At 45.2% G+C, this 18,807-nt stretch overlaps 1 protein-coding gene across 2 annotated transcripts in view; it reads left to right on the forward strand.

Annotated features, from left to right (window-relative positions):
* Positions 1-18,807, forward strand: part of LOC149440619 (mannan-binding lectin serine protease 2-like) — a 77,324-nt gene that overhangs the window by 16,885 nt on the left and 41,632 nt on the right. For both annotated transcript variants that reach the window (XM_089658413.1, XM_089658412.1), the window contains exons 3-4: positions 3,286-3,463; positions 5,838-5,972. In XM_089658413.1, coding sequence (XP_089514539.1) covers positions 3,286-3,463; positions 5,838-5,972 — 313 coding nt within the window. The remainder of the gene's footprint in view (positions 1-3,285; positions 3,464-5,837; positions 5,973-18,807) is intronic.

Here is an 18,807-nt window from a genome sequence, read left to right on the forward strand (position 1 = left end):
TATATTTTTAAAATATATTTCAAATATATTTTTCTTGCATGTGACACACCAGGTTAAGCAACTGGATGCTGCACTGCTACTGGGAACACAAATATAGATGCCCCGCACTGAGGTTTTGTATCAAAAAGAAAACATTAAACTGGTCAGTGGCAAATGAACCCAAAATATCTCAGGTCGCAGTAAATAGCAGTAGACACATAAATGATTAAGTATCTATAGCAGCATCTGATGGAATTCTATGTAGCTAAATTAGAGTAAACCTGGTAATCCACAAACAAAAGCAATAAGTAATGGCTTTAGAAAACATTACCAGCAATGGTAATCTATACTGCAATAACTCCTCTGTAAATTGTAGTCTTTATCCACTTTAAAGTACACTCTATGGTATGAGTGGCAGTGATGACATTTAAGACTCCCTATAGAGGTACCTCTTACTATGGACAATAGTCAAAGCTCTTGTGAAGCAGCTACCTGAGAAGTCTTTACCACTAGTTCTTCAGCTGGCTAGCATTGAGGCCCAGTCTTTATGGTGGTGCACATAAATACAGTCCCAGTAAAGTCTGAATGCAGTAAATAATGCTGCTAGTTAGATGGCCAGTCCCTCTGTGCTCTCTGCTAGCAGCAACAGGTTAATGGCAGGAGTGTCCTCTTAGCAGTCCCAGCGTCACAGCACAAGGGGTCCTGCTGTTCAGATATCAGCTGACTTTTAGATCTGCCTGGAAGACTCCGGTTCCCAGCACATGGCCACAGGTTTGTAGTAGGTTGATGTGCACATCTCAGTCTCCTCCAGCTAAACAACAAATCCTTCGGTATGCAGCCTCTGAAAATACAGCTCTATCTCTTTGCATTAGGAACTGTAGTTCTGTAATCCATTGACTATCATAGTAAAGTTTCTTTCCTGACATTCATCTCCAATGATACTGTGCTGCCAACCATCAGGTTTTTTGAGCTCCTTCTGCTTGTCAGCTCCCCCTAGTGGAGGGTAGTATTAAACCATTCAGCGTCCATTGGGAGCACAGAGAGCACTGCAGCACTGAATCCTAAATGGATCTATGTCTCTAGCCAAGCACCTGGCTACAAATGAAAGTGATTTTCATACAGAAAAAATGTACATATTGTAATACGCATCTGCCAGACACAAAAGTAACCTGTTTAATACATCTGGGATCCCATTCAAATAGCAGGTCTGGGATAAATTATAAGGGCTTTCAAACAAAATTAGCTCAGTGATGGCAAGAAAGAATGTTCTGATGAACAATTTTCTAGATATTTCCATATAAACAAAAATCTAGCCTATATAGCCGGCTGCACACGGTGTTTCAAATTCTGCCCAAGCTGACTTCACATGCTTGTTCAGGGTCATCAACTCAGAAAGTTTTAAAACCAAGGACCAAGGAAGAAAGTCAACAATAACAGCCCATTCATTTCTCCTCTGAAAGGCTTCCTTTAACCCCCCTGGCGGTATTCTAGAGTGTAGCTCGGGGTTAACTTTCAGTAACAGAAGCGGTAACCCCGAGCTACACTTGGGAACAGGGGTGGACTGACCATATGGAAACTCGGGCACTGCCCGAGGGCCCGGGGTCAGTAGGGGGCACCATGAGATGCCCCTGGTACCTTTTTCATAGGCTTTTTTGGAGTTTGGGCAAGGACACAGGGGCCCCATGATCCCCTATCGCCCGGGGGCCCCATGAGTTGTCAGTCTGCCCCTGCCCAGAAGCTTCGGGTCCAGGTGCATCTTGGGTAAGGGAACAGCCAGTTTCCTACTGCACATGTTTGTGATTGGTCCCGCAGTCTTTGAGGGCCTGTGATGTGTCCCAGAAGCTTCGGGTCCAGGTGCATTTTGGGTAAGGGAACAGCCGGTTTCCTAATGCGCATGTGCTTTGTGATGTGTCCCAGAAGCAGGGGCGGACTGACCATATGGAAACTCGGCACTGCCCGAGGGCCCGGAGTCAGTAGGGGGCCCCAAGAGATGCCCCTGGTACCTTTTTCATAGGCTTTTTTTGAGTTTGGGCAAGGACACAGGGGCCCGATGATCCCCTATTGCCCGGGGGCCCCATGACTTGTCAGTCTGCCCCTGCTCGGGAATACCTTGCAGCGTTGTTCAGGGATCCCTCCAGCGCTTACCTTGATTTCCCCTGAAAGGGGGTTAATTTGTGCCGTAAGGGCGTGAAGATTTGAGTAATTTACAAGGCTGTTAACGCCTTAGTATATTGTTTTTCCTTTTAAAATAGTAGGCCAGTTTTTTTTTTTGCAAGTAGGCCGCCCTTTATAGGGTTTAAAATGATATGCCTTTATACATAAAGACCAGTTTTTTGTGTTTCTGTTACTTACTGCATTGTGCCCTGGAGAGGTATCCAGTTTCTATTTTGTTTATTACCAGCATGATGGCTTGTTATTTATTTTGTGTATTTTTTTACTTTTGTATAAAATTGTATGCTGGTTGCAAGATCTATTTTGAATAAAAATATTGCCAGCACTTACCTTGTCCTGCGCTCCCGCGATGTCCCCCCTGCACCGTCCCCGGCCATATCCTCCGGCCGATGCCAGAATTTGGTTCCGTTCCCTGCGAGCGTCGGGATGTACGGGGGACGGAACCGGCGGGAAACTAAAAAATGTAAAAATTTGACATTCACTCAAAATCTGATAGTATTACATTACTGTATCAAACCATTTTACATACATTTTGTCCCTAGTGCTTTGTCCGGCGCCCTGCCTGCATTTTTACTGTTCTTTCTGCCTGGAAACTGAGAAACGTCCATGGCGTCAAAAAATGTCACTTTAGGTTAAAAGCGGGTTTAGATCAGCTAGAAAACAGCGATAGTAACTTAGAACTACTTGCAGAATTGAGTGATAATGATTCGTGGGGGAAATTCCTCATCAGACACTGAAAACGATTTTGCGACTTTGCTCAGTGATGTGCGAACTTGGCGCTATATTTCAAAATGTATTATTATATTATTATTTTTTATGATTATTTATTTTATTTGTTTTATCATACCCGGGATGTTTACTAGACTCTTGTTCGGACAGATTTAAGTGAGTTATTCCTAAGAATTACAGGCCTACAATAAAAAAAAACAACATATTTCCATGCAAAAAAATGTACCGCTTTGAGCACAGAAATACGGACATAATCAGACCGCTAGGGAGGTTAACATTGGCTGATCATCACAGAGATCATATGGAGCTATCTTATGAAAAATCAAAATGTTTTACATTTTATATATAAAATTGAATAGTTTTATGTCACACAAAACCAACACTAACTACTGTATATCCTCACAGCTCACTTCTCAGGGGAAGGACGTGGCACATTTATGTGGTAGGGAGTCTACAGACACAGAAAAAGCCCCCGGAGACACCTCCTTCTACTCCCTGGACAATAAGATGACCTTAACATTTCGAAGCGACTACTCAAACGAGAAGGAATTCATCGGCTTTGAGGCTTTCTATGTGGCTGAAGGTGAGATAACAATGAAGTATTGCAACTGGTTTAGATCCATGTCATGTTAGAACAGTCAAAGTATAGATTTTCTTTATAGATAAAGTAATTCTCCACCTTACAAAAGAAAGAGTCTTTGCAGTTCTTGTGATTTATATCAAAGTGGAGACACAGCAAATCTTTGTTTATAGTTTTTGTTGGAGCTGGAAAGAGTCAAACCCTCTTTTATATTTTTTTATTGTTTTATTTCAAGTTTTATAGCTTACGTCAGGTGTCAGCAGTACTATTTTCAATCATCATAAATATATATATATATATATATATATACACATACTCACAGGCCACTTTATTAGGTCCACCTTGCTAATGTCAAAAAAATATCCCCCACCACCAGCCTGAACCATTGATACAAGGCAGAATAGATCCATGCTTTCATGTTGCTTACACCAAATTCTGACCCTGCCATCTGAATTTCACAGCAACCAGTCTGCCCATTCTCCTCTGACCTCAACAAGGCATTTTTGTCAACACAACTGCTGCTCACTGGATATTTTCTCTTTTTCGGACCATTCTCTGTAAACCCTAGAGATGGTTGTACATGAAAATCCCAGTAGATCAGCAGTTTTTTAAATACTCAGACCAACCCGTCTTGCACCAACAACCATGCCATGTTCAAAGTCACTTAAATCATCTTTCTTCCCCATTCTGATGCTCAGTTTGAACTTCAACAAGTCGTCTTCACCATGTCTAGTTGCCTAAATGTATTGAGTTGCTGCCATGTGATTGGCTGATTAGCAATTTGTGTTACCAAGCAATTGAACAGGTGTGCCCAACAAATGACCGGTGAATGTAGTTTAATCAGAGGTATGGGTACATATATAATAGGTTCCAGATTTAGGGTACAAGGAGGTTCATGAGGGAGGTTATTGTGAGATTGGACCAGGGGCAAACTGACCATTTGGGAACTTGGGCACTGCCTGACAGCCCGGGGTCAGTAGGAGGCCCCATGAGATGCCCCTGGTACCTTTTCATAGGCTTTTTTGGGTGTGGTTTGAGTGTAGGCGCCCCATGATCTCCTGTTGCCTGGGGGCCCCATGAGTTGTCAGTCCACCCCTGGATTGGATCTATCCTGCCATACAGAAAAAGTAAGAGGGAATGTCAGAAAGAGGAAAAGAAGACTAAAGCGTAGTACACACAACAAGCCTAGTACACACAACAATAAAAAAAATTGTATGAAAAATACCGCTTATGAAGCAATCGTACGAGAGTCTGATCGCCAGTACACAGCTTTCGCCCAAAATAATTTGAAGGGATAAGCACAACATTTTTTCATGTACGATAACAGATTGTACGAATTTTGTTTAATCAGTTCAGTTTTCGTCCAAAAATACAATACAAATACATAAAATACAATAAAAACACAGTACATCCCTTACAAATTTTCTGTCGTATAAGAATTTTCATAAAGACCAATTTGATGCAGTGTGCGGCGTATGGCCTGAGCACTGACAGGCTGACCCCCCACCCCTTCAACCTCTGCAGCAATGTTGGCAGCACTCATACATATATTTCCCAAAGACAACCTCTGGATATGACGCTGAGCATGTGCTCTCAACTTCTTTGGTCGGCCATGGCGAGGCCTGTTCTGAGTGGAACCTGTCCTGTTAAACCGCTGTATGGTCTTTGCCACCGTGCTGCAGCTCAGTTTCAGGGTCTTGGCAATCTTCTTATAGCCTAGGCCATCTTTATGTAGAGCAACAATTCTTTTTTTCAGATCCTTAGAGAGTTCTTTGCCATGAGGTGCCATGTTGAACTTCCAGTGACCAGTATGAGAGAGTGAGAGCGATAATACCAAATTTAACACACCTGTTCCCCATTCACACCTGAGACCTTGTAACACTAACGAGTCACATGACACCGGGGAGGGGAAATGGCTAACTGGGACAATTTGGACCTTGTCACTTAGGGGTGGTCTCACTTTTGTTGGCAGCAGTTTAGACATTAATGGCGGTGTGTTGAGTTATTTTGAGGGGACGGCAAATTTCCATGTTATACAAGCTGTACACTCATTATCTCACAGTGTAGCGAAGTCCGTGTTTTCACATGAAAAGATAGAATAAAATATTTACAAAAATGTGAGGGGTGGACTCACTGCTGGGAGATACTGTACTTCCCTAGCTAGTTACTGATGCTACCAGTGTAAGGATTACAAATAGTCCATGTTGATGTAGAGAGCCAGGTTCCACTTTAAGTAAAGTGAGATCATACGGTAGTCTCTTAGTTGCACGGTTGTGGGGGGATTAGAAGGTTCCCTTATGATTTTTGGTTATTTGGTAAGAATAATAGTATACTGAATGTACTCAAATGTATAACTTCCCTGTGTCTCCCCATGCAGATATAAATGAGTGTGAGAAGAAGAACGAGGATGAGGAGGACACATGCGACCACCACTGTCACAATCACATAGGTGGTCATTACTGCAGCTGCCGAGCCGGCTTCAGTCTGCACACAGACAAGAGAACCTGCATAGGTAGGTGTACAGGCTTGTACAGTATGACAGATTCGTCTTCAGTCCCACACCTGCCAACATTGTCACATCAAGTCCTGTGGTGAAGCAGACCTAATTTTATGGGTTTTGTTGAAATATAAAAAAGTATTGTCAGCCCTGCCCAGATCTCCCCGGTTTGACTACAGAACCCCTCCCCCTTATGTTATGGAGATGAGGAGAAGGTGAGGTGTTCTGCTGTCCAGCAGGGGAGAACTCTGACAGGTGTGACAACACCGCTTGCAATTCAAACACAGCAGAGGCAGCGTTGTCTGCTCACTACATGATGTTAGGAGCTCAGTGGATTTCTAGCGGATCATTAGGAAATTTTCTGTACTCACAGCATTTTAACCACCTCCTGCCCGCCATATAAGTAAATGATGGGCAGACGGTGGCTCTCTCGTTCTGGGAGGACATCTGAGGCATTCCTCAGAGGGGACATCTACACTGATCATCAGTGCACATCAATGCCGCATATTAGTGCCCATCAGAGCTGCCTTTCAGTGCCAACTATCAGTGCCAGTCAGCGCCACCTATCAGTGCCGATCAATGCCGATTAGTGCCACCTATTAATGCCCATCAGCACCGCCTAACAGTTCCAATAGTGCCACCTATCGGTGCTAGTCAGTGCCATATATCAGTGCCCATAAGTGCCATATGAGTGCTACCTTTCAGTGCCTATCATTGATGCCTGTCAATGCCCACCAGTGATGCTTGCAATGCCCATCAGTGCCAGCTATCAGTGCCTCCTCATAAGTGCTGCCTATCAGTGCCCATCAGAGCTGCCTTTCAGTGCCAACTATCAGTGCAAGTCAGTGTCGCCTATCAGTGCCAGACAATACGACCTATTAGTGCCCATCAGTGCTGCCTAACTGTTCCAATCAGTGCCACCTATCGTGCCAGTCAGTGCCACATATCAGTGCACATAAGTGCCATATGAGTGCTACCTTTCAGTGCCTATCATTGATGTCTGTCAATGCCCAAAAGTGATTCCTGCAATGCCCATCAGTGCCAGCTACCAGTGCCTCCTCATAAGTGCCGCCTATCAGTGCCCATCAGAGCTGCGTTTCAGTGCCAACTATCAGTGCAAGTCAGTGTTACCTATCAGTGCCAGTCAATACTACCTATTAGTGCTCATCAGTGCTGCCTAACAGTTCCAATCAGCCTATCGGTGCCAGTCAGTGCCGCATATCAGTGCCCATCAGTGTCACCTATCAATGCCATATATGAGTGCTGCCTTTCAGTACCCATCAGTGATGCCTGTCAATGCCCATCAGTGCCACCTACCAGATCCTCCTCATAAGTGCCACCTATCAGTGCCCATCAATGCAGCTTCATTAGTGCACATCAGGGAAGGAGAAAAATTACTTATTTACAAAATTTTATAACAGAAACTAAGAAAAAACTTTTATTTTTCAAAATTATCAGTTTTTTTTTAATTTTTTTAGCAAAAAATAAAACCCCCAGTGGTGATTAAATACCACCAAAAGAAAGCTCTGTCTGTCTAAAAAAAAGATAAAAATTTTATTTGGGTACAGTGTTTTATAACCGCGCAATTGTCATTCAAAGTGCAACAGCGCTGAAAGCTGAAAATTGGCCTGGGCAGGAAGGGAGTAAAAGTGCCTGGCAGGCAAGTGGTTAAAGAGACAAAAACATGGGAAAATGCGTATGCAAAATAGAAACGTGTAGGCTTTTTATTTTTGCTCAGACACACACTTTAGGCTCCATTCACACTTGTGTGACTTCAAAATCATGTGATTTTCATTACGACTTTACAGTGCGACTTTGGATGAGTGTAGCTTTGACTTTGACCAAGGATAATTGTTTGCGCTCTACAAAGTCAAATGTTTATCATCCAAGTGCAACTTTCATACGACTTTGGAATGTTTACATTGAAGTCTATGGCCCTCAAGTCGCATGAAAGTTGGACCAAAGTAGTGCAGGAACTACTTTCAAGTCACTGCGACTTGAAGTCCCACAGATATGGATGGTACTCATTGGGAAACATGGAGTGTAACTTATCATGAGACTTTGGACCCTAAAGTTGCATGACAAGTCGCACAAGTGTGAATGGGCTCCAAAACAGTTCAAACTCCCATACAGAGGATCCTGGAAAGCAGCTTTTGTAAACCTTTTTTACGCCAAAGGAACCGTAGAAATAATTTTGGAGGTCTTGAAGAACCCATGACACAACCAAACCACTCGTGGCAAGTGGGAAGAACGCCTCCCTTGTAGACAATAAAGATCATTTGTATCATGCAGCTGGCTCTGCCAAAAGGTGTTTGCCCCGGAACCATGCAGGCACCATCGCATTGCAGATCAATATGGAACCCCCGAGCAACCTCTGGAGGAACCCTAGGGTTCCACGAAACTCTGCTTTTGACTAGCTGCTGTAAAATAAATCAGATCCTGAAAAGCAAAGATCTGGGCAAACCATCTAGATGCCTTATACTGTTCTTGAGACAAGTGCAGACAGGCTTAGGAATTGCCTGCTAAAGGAAATATTGATGGCCAACGGTGCAAGTGACTGTAAATGAGGATTGAACACCTTTCTTAGTAGAAATGATATTTCCAGCCACAATTAATAGAATTCATCAGTGAAGTAATTGATATAGGGAATTAAGCTGTTGATGGGGTCAAAAGGAAATCTGCTATCCCCATTGTGAAGATAAATTGGTAGATGCCTCACTGGGCTTTTAATTTCAGCTTCCTCTGGATCAACAATACTATTCGAACAGGCTTAGGCTGATCAGACTTTTTTTCCACCCTTGCTATGTTTGGATGCCTAAAATGTTCCTAAACTCCGGACCCTGCATTCACTATATCCGGTCTCCCCGGACTCTGCATTCACTATATCTGGTCTCCTCGGACCCTGCATTCACTATATCCGGTCTCCCCGGACTCTGCATTCACTATATCTGGTCTCCCCGGACCCTGCATTCACTATATATGGTCTCCCCGGACTCTGCATTCACTATATCTGGTCTCCCAGGATCCTGCATTCACTATATCCGCTTTCCCCAGACCCTGCATTCACTATATCTGGTCTCCCCGGACCCTGCATTCACTATATCCGCTCTTCCTGGACCCTGCATTCACTATATCCGCTCTCCCCGGACCCTGCATTCACTATATCTGGTCTCCCTGGATCCTGCATTCACTATATCTGGTCTCCCCCGACCCTACATTCACTATATCCTGTCTCCCCGGACCCTGCATTCACTATATCCGGTCTCCCCGGACCCAGCATTCACTATATCCGGTCTCCCCCGACCCTACATTCACTATATCCTGTCTCCCCGGACCCTGCATTCACTATATCCAGTCTCCCCGGACCCTGCATTCACTATATCCGGTCTCCCCCGACCCTGCATTCACTATATCCTGTCTCCCCGGACCCTGCATTCACTATATCTGCTCTTCCCGGACCCTGCATTCACTATATCTGCTCTCCCCGGACCCTGCAGTTACTATATCCGGTCTCCTCGGACCCTGCATTCACTATATCTGGTCTCCCTGGACCCTGCAGTTACTATATCCGGTCTCCTCGGACCCTGCATTCACTATATCCGGTCTCCCCAGACCCTGCATTCACTATATCTGGTCTTCCCGGACCCTGCATTCACTATATCCGGTCTCTCAGGACCCTGCATTCACTATATCCGCTCTCCCCAGACCCTGCATTCACTATATCTGGTCTTCCCGGACCCTGCATTCACTATATCTGATCTCCCTGGACCCTGCATTCACTATATCTGCTCTCCCCGGACCCTGCATTCACTATATCCGGTCTCCCCGGACCCTGCATTCACTATATCCGGTCTCCCCGGACCCTGCATTCACTATATCTGCTCTCCCCGGACCCTGCATTCACTATATCTGCTCTCCCCGGACCCTGCATTCACTATATCTGGTCTCCCCGGACCCTGCATTCACTATATCTGGTCTCCCCGGACCCCGCATTCACTATATCTGCTCTCCCCGGACCCTGCATTCACTATATCTGGTCTCCCCGGACCCTGCATTCACTATATCTGGTCTCCCCGGACCCTGCATTCACTATATCTGGTGTCCCCGGACCCCGCATTCACTATATCTGGTCTCCCACAGTACACACAACATGGAAATGCAAATATTTTAGTAAATATAAACTGCTAAATACCTTTTATCATCAGCAGTATATAGCAGTCTTGTGACTTCTATCAGTGTTCAGCAGAGCACTTGTTAAAGCTTGGTAGAGGATGTATATAGGGCGCATCAATGGAGGAGGCTGTGGGCAGAGAGATGTCAGCCAAGGATGGAGGAGGTACAGGAACACAGGCACCGGGCAGCACTTCTAGGAGTTGAAGCAGACTCTGTATGTGGAAGAGGATAAAACAGGAAGGCACTTCTAAGCCCGTGTTCACATATATGCGGTGTGGTATATCGCATGTGATTTGCACAGGAACCGCACCGCATTCCTGTACAAATCACATTCGATTTGTGTGCGCTGTAATTGGAGCCATACATTATGTATGGTTCTAATCGCACCGCACCCGCATCAAAAACGTGCAGGACCCTTTTTTTTGGTCTGCACTAGAATCAGATCGCATGGATATTCACACCTATGTGATCCGATTCTGCACATCGCACCGCGTTTTGCGGATTGCTTTCGGGGTGTTGTTAACTTAACATACACACCCGCAGCGGTTCACATGAACGGAGTGCGATTCTGATGTGGTGCGGAATTCGCCCAGAAAACGCTGCAAATTCAGTACCAGTATATCCAGATGAACTTTAATGATGACAGTTAGAAACACTTACAAACTTGCAGTAATAATAGGCTCAGTAAATTCATCAGAATGCGGGGGCTCTATCCACCGAGAACCCGCTGTGCCAGCCAGCAGCTACAGGAGGAGCTGAGGATAGGAAGTCCAAGATGGCCACCGCAAGTTCCGGGGTCGCTGGAATGCACGCTGTCCAGGAAACTGCAACCGTAAGTGACTTGGATGTGGAACGGGAGTGGAACAGTGACGCGTTTCGGAGCATGCGTAGAGCTCCTTCTTCAAGACCAATCCCAAAGACTAGGTGGAGCCGAATAAATAGGTAAAAGGGGCAGGAAGGGGATAGCCTGAGGAGACCAACGTGAACGCCCCAAAAAGACCAAAAAACGGAGACCAAAAAACGGAGGCCAAACAATCTGGAGTAGAGGAAGGGGGAGAGATTATTAAAAAATGGAGTAGAGGAAAAAAATAAAAATAATAGTTAAAATAAAAAGGTTAAAAAAGGATAAAAAACGTCACAGAACTGTGCTGAGGAGGAGGAATATTTAGAAAAAATGTGCAAGGTATGTGTAGGATTTGAAGGGAAGAAGGAGAGGGGAGGGGGAGGGGATCCGCAAGCAGGTTGCCGCAGAGCAGAGGTGAGGATTCCCCAGTGGGCTAAATAATGAGCAAAATGGATATAAGTATAAAATATACAAGGCTTACATGGCATTTAGAATACGTTGGTAAATGATATTAGATATACAAACTAAACTAGGAAAATGAATAAGTACATCCATGATAACTAAATGACTAGATAAATGAATGAACAGGTCAATAGTTAGCTGGTTATTTGCACCATTAGTGAGAATTATGGAGCACAACAATTAAGTATAATCTTACAGAAGATGTATCTGAAGAAAAACGAGAATATAAATTGGCAAAGACTACATAAAAATATACAGGTGGCAATCAGGAAAGTGGAAAAACAAGAAAAATGGGGACGGGGAAGGGGATTATACAATATTATTATTATTATACAGTATTTATAAAGCGCCAATAGTTCGCTCAGCGCTTTACATTACAATGGGGGACAGAACAATAACAATACAATACAATGGAAAACATGAGGGGATTGAGGGCCCTGCTCTTTCGAGCTTACAATCTAGGAGGGAGGGGATGGTGGCACAGGAGGAGATAGCTGTGGGGGATGGAGTGGTAGTAAGAGTGGAGGAGGTCGGCAAGTTAGCAGGGGGTGGGGTAGGCTTCCCTGAAGAAGTGGGTTTTCAGGGTGCGCCTAAAGGAGAGGAGAGTAGGTGATAATCTGATGGGTTGGGGCAGGGAGTTCCAGAGGATGGGTGACACCCTGGAGAAGTCCTGGAGGCGGGCATGCGAGGAGGAGACCAGGGAACTAGAGAGAAGGAGGTCTTGTGAGGAGCGGAGTGTGCGTGCTGGGTGGTACTTGGATATTAGGTCGGAGATGTAGTTCGGGGCAGTATAGTGGACAGCTTTGTACGTCAGTGTTAGGATTTTGAATTTGATCCGTTGCGCAATCGGAAGCCAGTGGAGGGATTGGCAGAGGGGGGTGGCGGAGATGGAGCGGTTGGAAAGGTGAATGAGTCTGGCAGCCGTATTCAGGATCGACTGAAGCGGGGATAGCCAGCGGCGAGGCAGGCCAGTAAGGAGGGAGTTGCAGTAGTCGAGTCGTGATATGATGAGGGAGTGGATGAGCTGTTTAGTGGTTTCTGGGGTTAGGAACGTGCGGATTTTGGCGATGTTGCGGAGGTGGAGTCTGCACGAGTTTGTTAAAGATTGGACTTGGGGCTGGAAGGATAGGTTGGAGTCCAGAATGACACCAAGTACTCTGGCCTGCGGGGTGGGTTTGATGGTGGCGTTGTTGGACATGATGGAGAAGTCAATGGGGGGTGGGGTCCAGGCTGGGGGGAAGACAAGAAACTCGGTTTTGGAGAGGTTCAGTTTAAGGAAGTGGAGCGACATCCAGTCTGATATGTCGCTCAGTAGGTGTGTGATTCGGGCGGAGACTGAGGGGGTGAGGTGGGGGGTTGAGAGATAGATTACAATATGCATGAAAGTACATATATCTGTTTGTGGGGGGCATATAAATGTAATGAAAAGATATCAAGGTGGTAGGAAATGGTAAGTCTATAGAATGGAGTGAATCTCAAGGACTTGATGGGTTTTAGTTTACTGGGCGCTAATTTGCTTTTGATATTATGAGCTTTCCGATAGGCAAGCCTGGGTTTGGTAGGTATGCTGTTGAGCAGATGTGGGTCTTGTAGAAGTATAGCCCAATGTTTTCTTACTATATTTTCCATATGTATGTGACGACTGTGGAATTGGGCAGTAAACCTGATGGTGGGGTTACTATCTCCTGAATGATTGCGAGTGGTGTTGGGACCTATATTGTAAAGTGATTGGGCTTCATCAATGAGAGCGGGTGGATATCCTTTTTCTAGGAATTTGTCTTGAAGGGTTATGCTTTGTATTTGATAGTCCTGGAGTTTAGTACAGTCGTGGCGAAGTCTACAAAATTGACTTTTAGGAATATTGTTCGACCAACTGAGGTGGTGACAGCTTTTGTAGTGTAAAAAGGAATTGCCAGCAGTTGGTTTGGAATAATTTTTGGCAAAGATACGGTCGACTTCATGACACATGAGCAGGTCCAGGAAGGCTAGGGTGTTTTGATCTATCACAGAGGTGAATGTTAAACCCATGTTGTTGGCGTTACAGTGGGTAACAAACTGTTGAACACGGTCAGCATCACCATCCCAAATGATGATGACATCATCAATGTACCTGCCATAGTAAACCATGTGAGAGGAATGTGGATTATTGTTCCAGATGTGTAAAAACTGCCAGTATCCCATGGTTAAGGTTGCATATGAAGGGGAGAAATTAGTGCCCATAGCTGTGCCATGAGTTTGAAGGTAATAGTCACCATCAAACTAGAAGTACTTGTAAGTTAGACAGAATAATGTGGCATCTAAGATGAACTGGGCTTGTTTGGGATTGATTGTAGAGTCCTGGGATAGAAAAAATTGGAGACCTCTGATGCCAATTTCATGTGGTATGGAGGTGTATAATGATTTGACGTCTAATGAAACCCATAGGTAGCTGTGTTCCCAGGAGTACAGGGTAATATGTTCCAGTAAATGTATACCATCTCTGATGTAGGATTGTAAGGATTAAAAGTCTGGGCATTAAGGCCATGCCCACCGACGTCCCCAAGGTCTGAATGAGGACCTTGAGATTCACGCCATTCTATAGAATCACACCATTCTATATGATTACCATTTCCTACCAGCTTTATATCTTTTCATTACATTTATATGCCCCCCACAAACAGATATATGTACTTTCATGCATATTGTATAATCCCCCTCCCTGCCCCCCTTTTTCTTGTTTTTCCACCTTCCCGATTGCCAGCTGTATATTTGTATGTAGTCATTGCCAATTTATATTCTCATTTTTCTTCAGATACATCTTCTATAAGATTACACTTAATTGTTGTGCTCCATAATTTTCACTAATTGACCTGTTCATTCATTTATCTAGTCATTTATTTATCACGGATGTACTTATTCATTTTCTTAGTTTAGTTCGTATATTTAATATCATTTACCAAGCTTATTCTAAATCAGTTGTTCTCAACCTTCCTAATGTCGCGACCCTTTAATACAGTTCCTCATGTTGTGGTGACCCCCAACCATAAAATTATTGCAAAACGGTCGATCATTTTGCGCCCTGGTCAATCGACTGAAAGAATTTCATGGGAATGGAAGTTAATCTGATTGCCAATTCTATCTGATAGTAAAATTGAAGTGTGTATGGCCAGTATTCCCCCCCTCCCCCCCAGGGATATCAGCCCTCTCCCACACCAAGTCGTCTGTCCTGAGGCTCCTTTTATGACCCCGGAAAGCTTGGGATTGCTGGTTGCTGTGTACTTCCCTCTAGCGGGCCGTGTGCCCCGGTGCCAGCCCTCGTGCTGTGAGGAGAAGCCTCCGTGGGAGGTGAGCGGCTGTAGGGCGCACGCTCTGCGGGTAACCAGATCCCCCCTCCCCGGAGACAAAGGGGGGCCTGGCTCACATCTATCCAGCTGTTGTGAGCAGCTGCCCGCCCGGGGAAACATGCAGCAGGTGCAAGGGCAGCCAGCGGGCGGCAGCGGGGCACCTCCGACCCGCCCCTTGCAGGGGAGGAGCCTCCAGCCTGGCCAGCCTCTCATAACGCACAGGGAAGAGGGAGCGGGCCAGTCAGTGTTCTGGTGTTAGTTCAGCGTGAGAGGCTCACAGCAAGCCGGGAGTGCAGGACACCCTGCCGAGCCCCTCCGGCCGCCCTCACCACTACTTCATAGAGTATCTGCATGTGGGCAGACAGATAGAGGAGCGGTGTCTTGGTTCCTAAGACCATCGGAAATATGAGTTTTCCGATGGTCTTAGGTGACCCCTGTGAAAGGGTCGTTCGACCCCCAAAGGGGTCGCGACCCACAGGTTGAGAACCGCTGTTCTAAATGCTATGTAAGTCTCGTGTATTTTATACTTTTATCCATGTTGCTCACTATTTAAAACTTAAAAAAATAGGCTGCGCTTAAATACATACAAAAGTGTAACAAAAAATGTAACAAAACAATAAGAAACAATATTTTAAATCAAAATAAAATTCAGAAAAAACGAAAAAGTCCAAAAAGTTCAAATAATCAATAATGTCCAAAATAATTAATCACCAAGTGAATCCACCACCGAAAATGGTTAAATAGAACTCACCAGAGTAATATGCTGATTGTTGAAAAACCAGCATATAGTACTTGTTACTCTGGGAGCAATAATTAATATGGTGACAGCAACACTGAAGAAATGAGGGATGAACTCCAACAGATGATGTGCTGCAAAGCTGAAAATCCACTCCAAAGGTGATTTAGTATCCAAACTAAGAGATGATCAGACCGTCACTCGAAAGAAAAAAGTGAACAATCATGGTGCAGTATGTTTCAAAAAGCATCAAACTTTAATGAAGAAATGCACTTACAAGCAAGGTATCCAGACTGACACCAGTATAGACAGCATGTGTAATGAATACAAGCGACTCAGACCCAGCTAAACATGCACATGCAACATGCAAACAGACCAGGAGCGTGCTGAGCGTCACATCCAAAGGCACCGCTCACTATTTAGCCCATTGGGAAAATCTCACCTCTGCTTTGCGACAACCTGCTTGCGGATCTCCCCCTCCCATCTCCTTCTTCCCTTCATGTCCCCCACACACCTTGCACATTTTTTTCCAAACGTTCCTCCTTCTCAGCACAGTTCTGTGCCATTTTTTATCCTTTTTATTTTAATTATTGTTTTTAATTTTTGTCCTCTACTCCATTTTTTAATAGACTCTCCCCCTTTCCCTACTCCACATTGTTTGGCCTCTGTTTTTTGGTCTTGGGGGGGCGTTCACGTTTGTCTCCTCAGGTCATCCCCTCCTTGCCCTTTTACCTATTTATTCGGCACCACCTAGTCTTTGGCTTCAGTCTTGAAGAAGGAGCTCTGCGCATGCTCCGAAACGCGTCACTGTTCCACGCCCGTTCCACATCCACATCACTTGCGGTTGCGGTCTCCTGGACAGCGTGCACTCCTGCATGCGTTCCAGCAACCCCGGAACTTGCGGTGGCCATCTTGGACATCCTATCCTCAGCTCCCCCTGCAGCTGCTGGCCGGCACAGCGGGTTCCCGCATGGTGGATAGAGCCCCCGCATCCTGACAAATTTGTAAGTGTTTCTAACTGTTATCATTAAAGTTCATCTGGATATACTGCACTTAGAAGCGCCTTCCTGTTTCTATCTCTTCCACTTGTTAAAGCTTGTAGGAGGAGTTTTCTTTCTGCTCTAGGAAGATGCAGAACCTCTGACCTCTGCATGGACAGCGCTGATTAGCCCTGAGTTGATCACATGCACTCTCCCAAGAAAAAAAAAACCTCTCTGGCTATACACACCAAACTGAACATGTGCAGAGTGACTCCACTGATATGTCTTATCAGGACATAAGAGGGGGGCACTGGAAGAAGGGGAGGACTTCTATCAGTGTTCAGCAGAGCACTTGTTAAAGCTTGTTGGAGGAGTTTTCTTTCTGGTCTAGGAGGCTGCAGAACCCCTGACCTCTGTATGGACAGTGCTCTTATCAGTGGAATCACTCTGCACATGCTCAGTTTAGTGTGTATTGCCAGAAAAGTTTCTTTTTATCTTGGGAGAGTGCATGTGATCAGCACAGGGCTTATCAGCACTGCCCAGATAGAAGTCAGGGGTTCTGCATCCTGCTACAGGAGAATGAAAACTCCTATAAGCTTTAACCAGTGCTCTCCTGGAGACTGATAGAAGTCACAATACTGCTGTAACTGCTGGTGATAAAAGGTATTTAGCAGATTATATTTACTAGAATAATTGCATTTCTATGTTTTGTGTACTGTGGGAGACCAGATATAGTAAATGCAGGGTCCGGGGTTTAGTAACACTTTAACTAGCAGTAAGAAAACTTGAAAACCATTGCTGACCTCTCTAGCTGCTTCTACTGCTAAATAATTCATTCTTAAATACTTTAGTGTGCAAAGCCCAAACACGGGACCTACCCTCATAGGGATATGATTGGTTGCTAATTGTTACTGCCACTGGCACACTGCTCTTTGCCTTGCCCTAGAGGAATCATCCTGAATATACTGTAACATGCCACCCATCCTAGTGTGAAAATTCAAACCCCTCATTGTATTTTTGTTTCTTATAGAAGAGTAAAACCTCCTCAAGCAGGAAGTCAGTTCAGAAGCTTCATAGGCTACAGTCAAGAACTATATCACCTCCAGTGGCCCACAACCTTCAACCCTTCCACCTTTTTCATTTTACATGAATAATAAAAATATAATACTGGTGTCACCAGATTGCAGCTTGTGTATTTAATGGGTTTCGGGAGTAGTTTGAGATCCTGCTTTTCTGTGACAGATCAGTGGGCATGGCCTCTGTGCTGAATAATTCAATGAAAACTTAACCGAGCATTGTAAAGTAGAACATCTTATTATCTGGCCACATGCTCAGTGCATTCCGCCATTTTATTCAATGTATGCAAGAATGCAACCCATAGGTACATTAGGAAAGAATGACGTCACTGAAAGGATTTTTGCATTAAAGTGCACTGGCAGAAGGCTGCTATTGCTGGGATTTAGGGGGTGCTGGGGTGGGCTATTCCCCCAAGCTTTTACTTGTGCTCCCCCCAAAGCCAACCCTAACCTGCCACTATACTACCCTAACCTACCACTATGCTACCCTAACCTGCCACTATACTACTCTAACCTGCCACTATACTACCCTAACCTGCCACTATACTACTCTAACCTGCCACTATACTACCCTAACCTGCCACTATACTACCCTAACCTGCCACTATACTACTCTAACCTGCCACTATACTACCCTAACCTGCCACTATACTACTCTAACCTGCCACTATACTACCCTAACCTGCCACTATACTACTCTAACCTGCCACTATACTACCCTAACCTGCCACTATACTACTCTAACCTGCCACTATACTGCCCTAACCTGCCACTATACTACCCTAACCTACCACTATACTGCCCTAACCTGCCACTATGCTGCCCTAACCTGCCACTATACTACCCTAACCTGCCACTATGCTGCCCTAATTTGACACAATACCACCCTAATCTGATACTTTACTGCCCTAGTTTGACATTGTATTGTTCTTGACTGACACTATACTGATCTCAGGTATGTGTATGTGTGGGTAGGAGGAGCTCTGCTACCTGTGTCAAGGAGAAGCTGTACCCCTGTCCTCTGCCCTGCCAGCAGTGACCCCTGTCTTCTGCCCTGCCAGCAGTGACCCCGTCCTCTGCCCTGCCAGCAGTGACCCCGTCCTCTGCCCTGCCAGCAATGACCCCTGTCTTCTGCCCTGCCTGCCATGATCCCTGTCCTCTGCCCTGCCAGCAGTGACCCCTGTCTTCTGCCCTGCCAGCAGTGACCCCTGTCCTCTGCCCTGCCAGCAGTGACCCGTCTTCTGCCCTGCCAGCAG

The sequence above is a fragment of the Staurois parvus genome, unplaced genomic scaffold (assembly GCF_062004578.1).
Source record: "Staurois parvus isolate SC_StPar_1 unplaced genomic scaffold, SC_StPar_1.0 ptg001066l, whole genome shotgun sequence".
Taxonomy (NCBI): Eukaryota; Metazoa; Chordata; class Amphibia; order Anura; family Ranidae; genus Staurois; species Staurois parvus.